Source organism: Rhipicephalus sanguineus, chromosome 4 (genome assembly GCF_013339695.2).
Source record: "Rhipicephalus sanguineus isolate Rsan-2018 chromosome 4, BIME_Rsan_1.4, whole genome shotgun sequence".
NCBI lineage: Eukaryota > Metazoa > Arthropoda > Arachnida > Ixodida > Ixodidae > Rhipicephalus > Rhipicephalus sanguineus.
Genome location: NC_051179.1, coordinates 51,284,815 through 51,296,674, shown reverse-complemented (window position 1 = coordinate 51,296,674; position 11,860 = coordinate 51,284,815). Strand labels below are relative to the sequence as shown.

General features: G+C 40.5%; 1 protein-coding gene across 2 annotated transcripts; it reads right to left on the bottom strand.

Annotated features, from left to right (window-relative positions):
• Positions 1 to 487: 487 nt before the first annotated feature.
• LOC119389975 (COP9 signalosome complex subunit 7b) lies at positions 488 to 11,703 on the bottom strand. Of its 2 annotated transcripts, XR_005183194.2 has the most exons (9): positions 11,552 to 11,703; positions 10,034 to 10,233; positions 8,910 to 8,985; positions 8,584 to 8,672; positions 7,090 to 7,292; positions 5,529 to 5,634; positions 3,804 to 3,925; positions 808 to 887; positions 488 to 578 (listed from the first exon to the last, which is right to left on the bottom strand). XR_005183194.2 is itself a non-coding variant. In XM_037657456.2 (8 exons), the coding sequence occupies exons 2-8, from the start codon at positions 10,211 to 10,213 to the stop codon at positions 536 to 538; spliced, it is 819 nt and encodes a 272-aa protein (XP_037513384.1). In that variant the 5' UTR covers positions 10,214 to 10,233; positions 11,552 to 11,703; the 3' UTR covers positions 488 to 535. The 2 variants fall into 2 exon arrangements, 1 of the variants encoding a protein (XP_037513384.1); XM_037657456.2 differs by lacking the exon at positions 808 to 887.
• Positions 11,704 to 11,860: the final 157 nt, after the last annotated feature.

The window sequence follows — 11,860 nt, the reverse complement described above, 5'->3', positions numbered from 1 at the left end:
CGTAAAGATTTATGCTAGTCATCCTGAGCTGTGTTGATAAAATTTTTCTTAAAGATTACGTGCAATGACAGAATAAGAGAAAGTGACCGGTGGTCTAATCTACTCTACATACATAACGTGCGCAGCAAAGTGCACATCAGGACAGCCCTGTGATGACGAATGAAGGCAGGTATCCATTAATGTAATCAGGTGAAGTTCCATTGTTCTGGCTTGGAAGGAACTCTCCAGTGTCTCTCAATTCTAAAATTTCTTTTTCACATTTCACTGGTCTTATGCATTTAACATACAGCCATATTAACCCTTTAATAGGTGAATTTTTTCTCAAGACATTGTTGTGAGCTTTCTATCATTTTCATCTTTGCTTACAGAATTTAAACAGTCAGTAGGCGAGTGCTACAAGTGCAGCCTTTCGCCCTGCAAGAGCATGTCACACACACAGGCTTAATACATGCTACTGCCCTCTCAAACTGGACATGTCGCCACGAAATAAGGCAGCATGGAACAGGATTTTTATTTTACAGTTTATACAGTGTTTTCAAGAAAGCCTTTGGTGGTCTTCTCTTGGCCATTTCTCCATCCTGTAATGGTAATTAAAAAAAGGAGCAATGACCCTGAGAACAACAAAGAAAACTGCCCCAACTAGTTGCAACTATGGGAAGACGATAAAATCTATATCTATATACGCACAAATATTTGCCAAAGAACAAAAGATTTCATGTCTTTTGCATCCTAACAAAGCATATTATCAATGAAACCTACAAGTGAACGTGAAAGCACGAAAATAGACCGTTTAACAAGAAAGCTCACCTGTTTCAACTCAAGCAGGTCAGTCTTTAAAGCCCAGGCGTTTTCTCAGCCACTCTCATCTTCTACTCTGATGTGGTAACCTAACATAGGTGATTAACAAGTTCGTTAAAATCTCATCCTCCTCACAGTTGTGATACTAAGTTCTACAGAATGCAATCTGCTCTCTTGTCAACTTACTACAGACAAACTTTTGTATAGTATATCGAATTATTGTCTGCATCAGTCTGTCGTAACTACCCCTTAGAAATTCTATGCAAAAGCACATATATCACTGTATACTATGAGTATATTTAAAATGTTCACAGCTACTTTAGACATACGGAGCACTGCTTCGTGCTGCACTCCACAAGTCACTAAATACTAGGGATGTGCAAATAGTAAATTTTAGGTTCAAAGCGAATAGTGATTTTGCTGAATAATTTCAAATAGAATAGTTTGAACAGTATATATCACATATTATAAGGAAAAATGAGCATATCTGTCATAACCCAACTGACCTGCACAATATTTTTTAAAAAATTGGAACAAGGCATGTGCAAATGTCATTCTTCTTGGTTCGAAGTGAAGCGGAAGCAACTACAAATAGTAGCAGGATTCGAATTTCAGCAGGATGCAAGTGATCACCAGTAAAATACATTACGTTTTAAAATTTACTATACTTAGAGCATATAAGCCTGTATAACAAGCTCTTAAACTTAAAAAATGATTAGTACTCGGTGTGAGGGTAATATGTTCATTTAACCCTGAAGCGGGGCTTCGCGGCAGTGCAGATTTTTCTGGATAGGTGTTTTCACGGCATAGCACTGCTATGCTGCAGTGAAACCACCTTTACGAGGGGGGGGGTGGTAACATGCAGTCTAATATACGCCTATTTGTTCATTTCGAATAACTTAAGTTTGTGTCGAAGCAAATTCGAATTTTCGCACATGTCTATTAAATACTAATGTGAAGTAATGAGCTTTGCAATACATGGAGTTTCATGGAACTTGGCTGGAGTGCCCCTTATTATAAATTGTAAAAAAATATTGAATGAATGAGGTGTGAAATAATAAGCTACTGTGTACAGGTACGGCTTTACAGGACTAAAGTCTTTCCCTGATGTCTCCCAATATTTTACCAAGGCCTAACATCAGCCAGAACAATTTTATGCTTGCAAATTACGTGCTGATTTTATCATCCCCTGGAAGACAAGCTCTTCCTCTGGCACCCCGTAGTTAAATGACACTAGCAAATTTTATATTGCTGAATTGTAAAAGTTCTGGTGTTCAAAAACTGTGGCAAGTGTTACACAAAATGGTCGGATGAAATGTCGGAAAGAAGTAACACAAGAGGACAAAACACACTGCCATCTATGTAGTCCTTTCTTGCATACTGTCTCAGTGCTGTCTTGTAGGAAAACAAACAAGAGAACAAGACAGGCTATAAACTTAAGGGGAGACGTGGGTCTTGAAAAAAGTTTTTTTATTAGTTAGGTTAACTGAATGAAATTTAGTACTCTTATTCAGTTTTTTCCGCAGATTCCAAATCTTCAAGTAGATTTTTATTATCTGCATTAGAACAAAAGATAAGCAATTTCTGAGAGAATATTTCTTACGGTACTTTTTGGCAACTTTGCTATGTCAAACACCAAAACAAAGTATGTGGCAAGATTGCCAGAGAGCTCGTCTAGCCGATGATGCTAATTTTATTGTTTTCATCAAACTTTGAATGCAAAATAAATGCATGCAAATATGAGTGAAAATTTTTTGCTTCATACGCTTTATGATTATCCAAAATTATCATTTGGTAAACAACATTATAAGAAAATAAATAGCATCATCGGCTAGATCAGCTTTCTGGCAATCTTGCCATATACTTTGCTTTTGTGTTTGACGAAAAGAAGTTGCCAAAAATCCCCGCAAGAAATGTGCTAGAAAACATTGTACAAATAGCATATCTTTTGTTCTAATGCAGCTATTAAAAATCTACTCACAGATTTGGAATCTGCAGAAAAAACTGAATAAGTGTATTAAATTTCATTCTGTTTCCCCAACTATTAAAAACACACTTTTCAAGACCCACGTCTCCCCTTAAGCTATAAACTTGAAAAAGGATCCCTACTCCTGTTTTAGGCATTGCAAACGGAAATGAGTGGTGGTCAGATCATGCACCAAAAATTGTCTGCAAACTATTGGACGGCTGTACAGTGCGAAAACAACGGAAATGAGTGGTGGTCAGATCATGCACCAAAAATTGTCTGCAAACTATTGGACGGCTGTACAGTGCGAAAACAACGGCAGTTTCACACACACGTCACCACACCTATGTCAACGTAGCCCTGCCTCCAGATATAAAACCAGGCGGGGCTTTTGTTTGAGCTACTTGGTCTTACAAGCTGTTGACATACAGGCACAAAAAAGAAAAAAGACAAAGAAAGGCTGGTGTTTGTCCTGTTTTGCAGTTTTTGTCTGTTGCTGTTGTTTTTTTTTGGCACCTAGATGTCTTGTTTTGCATCAAGGTCACACACAAACAACCTCTAGGCTAGGTGCACTCCCTGATATATCATTAGTTATTGGTTAATAACCTCAGTAAATGGTCCAATGTAGAGCATGCTGTACCAACACTGGAAGTGCACCAAGCAAGAAAAAAAAAAAGAAATGGAGATGAAGCTCGTCAAGTAAACACGATGCAGTGCCTTGGCCATGGTACGAAAAGGTAAGAAGGAGAAGTCATTACCAGATGTGAGACAAAGCATAAGATACGTTGGTAGAAAAGTTGCCACTCAGCAGCACAGCAATGCCTCATTTCAATTTCTTTCATCTCTTCTAACAAATGAACTAGCAAAAGAACTGACAACTGGATGAGTTGGTACCGAATCATTTGTCTAGTGTTGCGCATCCAGTACGAATAATGAACTAATTAAACGAAATGCTTTCTGTAAGAACCTCTACCAATAGCACTAACTTTCCATGTACACATAAGCAAAATCTGCAATGTATGGTAGCTACAAGACGTACCCTTTGCTCTTGGATCCCTTCTTGCCTGGCTTGTCCATGTGGCTGTCGTCTCGGCCATCGGCACCCATCTGGTCATCCACATCTTGCGATTGCACCTTTAGATTCTTCTTTATGTTTGCCACCTGAACAAAGGGCACTCAAAATGATGTCAAGCTGACTTCGTGCAGCACGACGCTGTCAGACATAGCCCAACATTTTGTTTTCAACTTGTGAAATATCATTCGGCCTGCCTCTGACATCCCTTTTGTAATCACATCTACAACTTGCGCAGTTTTCAGCCTTCCAGGTCAAAATTTGCGCCGGGGATTAGGTGAGCTTCGTATTTACTAATTTAGGAAAACCTTCTGAGTAGACCACTTTGGAATAGGTTTTAGAACCATTGTTCTCCCCAATTCTCATTACCATACTTTTATCTGTACAAGTGCAGCATTTTACACTCTTGCGACAATGTAATTTTAGGCCTCTATACAGCCTAATTAATTACATTTTCATTGTATAGTATCACTGTTCAAAGTCATCCTAAAACTCATTGACATGGAACTCCTTGGCCAAACATGGGCCTTGCGCCATTAAAAGCCACACATCATCATCTGGGAAGACACAGTTGTTGCACTCCTCTTGTATGCATTGCATTGTGCAGATTCAGGTGCCCTCCCAGCTGTTTTCATACCTAATCCTGAAAATCTTTACCAATTAGTAGTGTGAAAATATTTTATGGTAATATTGTAGTTTTACCTTCCTTGACTATACAGAAGACTCTCGTTAAACAAAACCTGAAGGGACCAGGAAAATGTGTTCCATTTAACAGGAGTTCCGTTTACTGAGAGATGAACAAGAGTTCAGAATCCAAGTTCAAAACCAACCATATCAGAGGCAGTTGTTCCGTAATAATAATAATAATATCTGGGGTTTAACGTCCCAAAACCATGATATGATTATGAGAGACGCCGTAGTGGAGGGCTCCGGAAATTTCGACCACCTGGGGTTCTTTAACGTGCCTATAAATCTAAGTACACAGGCCTCAAACATTTTCGCCTCCATCGAAAGTGCAGCTGCCACGGCCGGGATTCGATCCCACAACCTTCGGGTCAGCAGTCGAGCGCCATAACCACCAGAACACTGTGGCGGGGCGGCAGTTGTTCCATTTAAGCAGCAGTTCTGTTTACTGAGAGTCTATTGTATAAAATTACTAGCTGGCCTGTACATATTTTACCTGTGATCCCTTTTTGCTCAATGCTTCCCTTTACAAGGTACTGCGTAATGTGCCTAGTACACTACATACCTGTAAGGTCTGGTAATGGCTGTTGATATACTAAATACATAAATAACAGCCCAAAGGTATGCACAGCAGAGTATTAAGTTATGTGTATCGATAAGAGTGCGAGCAACTAACCATGACAGTAAGTGATGAGATACATAGCCCAATAATTTTCAATTTCTGCAGGGAACTGCTTCTAGTAACATTAGACATGCACAGCAAGAGATACAGGATTTTTCTGAAGGGAGATTCAGCTTATGGGAATTTTGACGTGTAAAGCTGAGTATGGGGGCGTCAGCACCCGCACTCGGCTTCAGGAATCAAGAAATTCAGGAATTAATGAGGGGGAGGGGGGGGGGAGATCAGTATATCCAGACACCCCAATGAATCCGTCCTTTATCACAGCTACAAAAGGCGACAGTGGCAATGGAATACAAGGTAAGCATAAGATGCACAGAATAAGTCACCTCATTTTCAATGTGCTGCTTCAGTTTCATGTGCGAGTCCTTCATGGCATTAGCACGGGCAATCTGGCACTCAATGCTGTTCAATACAGTCTCGCAGCTTGTGCACCTAAAGGGGCAGAGAAGCGGAAATGTCAGGTAATGCGGCATCAAGTGCACCCACTTCTTCATTTGCGATTCCGTTCTGGCTAATAAGCTACCATGATAACTGCAGCCATTACAAACAGGTCAGACTAAATACAATAGAATAGTCTTGTTGTCAACTACTTCAAGTGTCTTTCAGTGCAAAAAAAAAAAGTAAGTGCTGAAAAGCCAGAAAATGCATAAAAAGTAAATACAGGTGGCAACACTGCCTTGAGGTTCCTGCACCAACTGACCATGACACAGCAGATTTCAACAGCATCTGCTAGGGCTCACATAGTTCTTAACCAGTAAAAATGCATTCAGCTGTGTTCTAAGGGAGCCAGAGACCTAATGTAGCAATGTTCTGGCAAATTTTATTGAGCCCACATGGTCAATATCAGAAATAATTTATTTTGAAATTCGTCACCTCACAGGTGACAAGGTTTTGGTTCAATACAATAAGGTTCTGGTGCAATTCAAAAAGAAATGTCAACCTTTGTTCTCTCTTCCAGTAATGAGCTTATGACGGCAAAATTGACAACAATATAATTCTGAAAGAATAATTTACAAGTCTACAAAAGGAGGGGAGGGAATTTTAAGGGCTCGTTTTTTTTTGTTAGATAGTACAACATTAATGATAACCAACATACAATCAAGTCAAGGAAAGTATAGGGGATGTTATTTGTAGTAATCTGGCAGACTTCATGCCTTCGGGTAGTATGCGAGGGATTACTGGTCAGCAGCCAGCTCGTCAAAAAGATCACATGTTACGTGACGCCAGCAGGCAGAAAAAGAGTGTTCCACACTTGACGTCATGGTTACGAGCGGCACTGATTAGCACTCCCAGGTTTAAATGCACAGATATACCAGATAAAGTGGACGAGAGGATGAACGCCACCGTAGTTCAATTGGTAGAGCATCAGACGTGTTATTCGAAGGTCTGGTTCGGTCCCTGCCGGCGGCAAGTTATCTTTTCGTCCACTTTTCGTCTCATTTATATCGCAATTACTACAAATAATAACCCCTATACTTTCCTTGGCTTGATTGTCTGTTAGTTCTCATTAATGTTGTGTCTTTCAAGTCTACAACGATTTAGTATTTCACTTTTAGGTTAGGCTAGGTTGGGTTACAGGTTGGGCTCCTTTAAGATTGACCCAATGTGATCATGCATGGCTACGCTTTTGAAATGCCTGGCCTTTCCTTAAACCATTGATAACCACACAATTTAGAAGTTGATTTTCAGCATCGCAGAGGTTGTCCGCAGTGTCTCATTAAAAAGCAGATTCAGTGATTACACAATTCAGTGCGGTCCACAAATGTTCAACGCATACGAACACAGCTCCAGTTGCGTCGTTGCACTGCCAGCTGCCGCAGGCATTAATTATTAATATATATTAACAGGAGTGCATTTCATGAGCAAAGAAAATGCATCATGCCTTACCATTCCTGCAGCACTCGGATGATGGTGTTGACGTCCTCTGGACGGATGTCCCTGCCTATGGTGTAGTCCACTTCCAGCTGATTGTTCTTCTGGTCCAGTTTCCCTCGCACCACATCGGCATAGATAACGTCAATGATCAGATCTTCCAACTCCCGCAAGTTCTTCATGTCGAGTTCTTTTAGCAATGTGGAATACGGGATGCACTAGAGATGGTGGAACAAAAGCACAACAGCATTTTTATTCTTTTTTACCACACTGGGCAACATCTCATTCATGCGCTTCTCAACAGTTAAAGCCAAGATCTTTGGATAAATGAAGAAAGAACCATGAGTACCATTTATAACAGCGCAGCACATGACAATAAAAATGCCTTACAGAATACTGCACCATACAACGTGGAGATTAGGCTTTAGGTTACACTAAGGCGTTTTACATTTCACAGTAATGCACAGGCTACGAGAAAAACTGTTGCAAGGAACTTTGGGTTAATTTTATACACAAAGCACTCTTGCTATCTGCCCCTGTCTGAATGCTACATACAGCTACCGCAGCCCAGATTGAACCCGAAACCTCAAACTTGGACGCAATACACTGTGCCGACTTTGGTAAGCAAAGCAAACTTTACGATTTTCACTAGTAAAGCAAAAATCTAAGCAAATCACACAATACACCCACAAAACCCGAGTATTCAGCCCTTCATTCAAAACAAATGTATGCTGCCCTGCACTAACTGTACATTTTTTTTTTTGCTAACCGCGGATTTAATGTTTATTTAAATGAACATATGAGTTAGAGCTGTACATCATGACATTCAGCTGTTGAATGTGATTTCATCACGAGGGCCACACCTTACACCTTTCAGCTCATGAAAGCAAAAGCTATAGACTAGGACAATGGATTCATTGCCATCAGCCCAGCCAATTTTTTCAAGAAAAACTTGTAACAGTTTAATAATTGTTGATTCACTATCTGAATGCACTTGGTTGCTAAGTTGTCACAGTGGTAGTACTGCAGAGGAAGAGCGGTTCTGGTTGGCTTTAAATACTGCTCCAATAAAAAAAAAATCTCTCACGGCAATAAGCCAGCTTTTAAAGATGGCAGGATTAGTATATGCATCAAGACAATAATACCACCAGTGAGATGTTTTACTTATCTCTATTTCTGCTTGAATGTCAGAAGAGCATAGATATGAGAAAACTGAAAACACACTGCACAGTTTTAAGTCTTATAACCATCATAAGTACTGCACAAAACAACAGGACAGACTCCATGTCACAGATAAGGCTTTAGAAGTAAGCCCCTGTCATCATATAAAATGGTTAATGAAATCTTTTTCTCCAATTTTTTTGCAGGTGATCTCCAATCTTTTGCAGCTGAGCAAACAATAATTCTCAGCAAACATTACTCAAGCTGTGACCAACTACCCAATCTCTTCAAACAAATTAGCACTTCATGGTGCACGTGCACTGAAAGGATAAAAAAAAATTGTGTTACCTTTGTTTTTGTTGCTAGAGACACTATGGTGAGGTGCCTTAATTTTGTAATCATAGCCGGCGTTAATGGTGGAAACTGAGATTTGTTCTCTGTAAGGAAAAAAATAAACAGGATTTATTTTCATGAGGGCCCCCAGAAAAGAAAACCAGTACAGCAACAGAGGACAAAGTGGGAAAAGGATGAGTCACAAATAACCCAAGCTGGTATTAGGGCTTTGGATTAAGGGGTCGCTTTTTATTCACTTGTAATGAGTCTGCAAAGCATCACTTTGAACGAAGTTGGCAAAAAAATGAACCAATTAAAAAGAAATAGTGGCAACCACTCACCATGGTATGTTGCATAGGTCCCAAATGCAAACAAGTTGAGGAGGTTTAAGTAACTGCTGTGGGGACCATTTGCCAGCTAGAAAGAAAAAAATAATAATGGGAGAAAATGTAGTTTAACAGGGCTCAAGGGCATGCACAAAAAGACTTGCAGTTGCTCTGATATAATGTAAACTGCTGCCTACAGTCAAGTGATATCGAAGCTTCATTGCAGCATCTTGCAATTGAAACTTCTTTGCATCATTAAACATGGTTAATTCTTGCAAACAGCCGATGCAAAAACTCGCAATGCCAAGGTGACTAACTATTATACGCAACAAATTGTTTCAAGTACTATTACAAACACACTTCTCTGTGTATACTGCAAATCCAGCATTTAAGGTCAGATTGGTACTAGTTCAACAAAAAGCTTTATAGCTAGTATTACACTGCTAAGTATTACACCGCTTCCTCCACACTGACGTCCACACACATTCCTGAGATGCAAAACAAGCGCAATGTGGACATTTATAACAGCGCAGCACATGAAAACTGCGGAGCACTACAGAGCCTCCAACGGTATAAAGGCTGCTATTTGACAACTCAGCAATCCTTTGTTTTCTTTTTTTTTACTTTTTGCAGCCTAGTGTACGCAAGCCAGGCCCTATTATTGTTTTGATCAATTGTATTTATCTACAGAGTGCGGGTGACAGGGCAGTGCACAACTGTGATAGAATAACTCAATCAAAATGGGTCATTAACATAATTACAGGGTCTGCCATGAGATGATTATGAGGCACATCATAGTAGGAGACCCCGCATTAATTTTGACCACCTGGGGTTCTTCAATGTCTGCCTAAATCAAAGTACACAGGCGTTCTTGCATTTCAATCCCACTGAAATGTGGCTGCTGTGGCCAGGAATTGGGACTGCGCCCTCGTGCTTAGCAGCAGAACACTATGGCCACTAAGCTACCGTGGTAATTTGCCAGTAGGAAATATTTCTTAGTGCTCCTTTGAGTAGCAAACCAGTTTAACCTCAATATCTTTTTTTTAATGTTTATTCTCCTCTTCCATCACACTGCTTTCTTAAAGATGAAACTTGTTCGACTGTAGCTTTGTTTTCCAGGGAACTGGTTCACAGCTCACCTCCTGAATGTTTGGCATGTCGAGTAGCTCTCCAAAGACATGAACGCCAGGGGCTTCTGTGACCTGCTTGATGAGTTCGGCGGCTGCGGCGCCTTTCGCTGTCTTGGCCAAGAGAAGGTACTGTTCCAGCTGAGATGACTGCATCACTGTGGTGGTGGCGGCGGTGTTGTTGTCAGCCATGGCTGCCAGACCACACTATGCTGCACATTTCAATCAACGAAACAGATGCTCGACACTCACACAAAAACGCAACCTTGCAATGCGCAAATCACTCAATCGATAACAGCATCAAACTGAAGAAACTGGTTGATGTTCATTGTAAAAAGCAGTGCTAAAAGAATGAAAAGACAAGGAAGAGAAGTAGACAGGACACACATGTATCTAACTAACGACAGATATATTGCAATCTGAAAAAATTTATACAAACACTTTGTGCACGCACACTCACAGCAATGTTTTTTACCACATCCTTTCCAAGAGGTTCATTTTGCAATCGTACAGATTGATAGATATATTGGAAATTGAACATTCGTTTTCCTTTCTGTGCAAATCCAGGATGACTTCATTTTTTATCCAGCAACTAAAATGACTGCAATATTTTCACTAAAATGGTTCAGAACCACATGACCGACAAAATGCTTACAGGCGTAATGAAGGCATGCCTTTTAAATTGCTGTGTGGGCATAACCTATCATAAACACATGTGCCAGTCTGTCCAATGACCACTTTTGAACATAAGAACGCTGTAAACCATGCCACAAACTAAGCTCAGCAACAGGTTCGTTTGATGTTTACGGCCAGCGTTCCTCTCGTGCAGGCGTGCTACGACAACAGAGTCCAGTGGTAAGCAGGTTCCACTGTACAAGAGCAACGCAATGAAAGACAAGGCGTCAGTCTACGCACTGCCAGTAGCCTGCTCCACTTGTGAGCCGCCGTATTTCGAATCAGAATCAGTAATTAAGACACTCCAGTAAAACTCTTGCATCTAGACAGCACTATACCGTGCACAGCACACACACACACACGCACACACACAGAAAACCACTAATCCCGCTCTGTGAAACTCCAAGCCCGTCCTGTCAGATGACTGTAGTAGCCGTCAAAATTACGCGGATCGGATTATGGCCTAATCCGATCGACTTAATGAAATGAAGAGTAATTAACGGTCACAATTTCGCGGTAAGTAGCAAGGTGACTACACTGACGCAGCAATAATAAAATCTGAATTCGTCGGAGCATGCCACAGACCAACTCTGCGATACGACTTCAAAAGGACGCCCTCATAAAGAATCTAGAATCGGAATACGTATTACACAGAACCAGGCTGCTTTAAAACAGGTCTAACGCTGTATTCGCGAGGAGAGCAAGCTGTCAAAACGAAAATAATAGCTTAATAACGGCAATTTTGAGACTGTGTCTGACTGTGTGGCGAGTACTCGCCAAAGGAAGCGACGGCTTCACAGTGTGCCGCCGGCATACAGATTAGAAAAGCGTTTACGAACAGAACATCATACTTACGATAAATATGCTTATATTAATAAACGTTGAAGCTGCAAAAGACAGCTTTAGAAGCGCACTACACGCTCTTCTACTAGTCGGCTTCTAGTCTATTCAACCCAGAAATACAGTACAAACGGAATCAGCCAGCAAGGGGCAAACAGAGGCAGTGTCGCACAACGTGAATGAAACACTCTGATAACGTCATTTGCCCACAATTTGCTTGACTTAAAATTTCATAAAAATGAAGTATTAGTGTAAAGTATTTAAAAGCGAAAAAATTGAAGCTTTAAAACGCGGTATTGCTACGAAACTGCGTCAGTGTTTCTG

What these genes read in the sequence shown, in the direction of transcription:
- LOC119389975 (XM_037657456.2), bottom strand. Translation starts at nt 10,213, where the DNA reads ATGGCTGACAACAACACCGCCGCCACCACCACAGTGATGCAGTCATCT. An exon ending in AGCAGCACATTGAAAATGAG is followed by an intron (nt 3,926 to 5,528) that starts GTGACTTATTCT and finishes CCCTTTGTTCAG; the next exon opens with GTGGCAAACATAAAGAAGAA. An exon ending in AAGGGATCCAAGAGCAAAGG is followed by an intron (nt 579 to 3,803) that starts GTACGTCTTGTA and finishes TTACCATTACAG; the next exon opens with GATGGAGAAATGGCCAAGAG.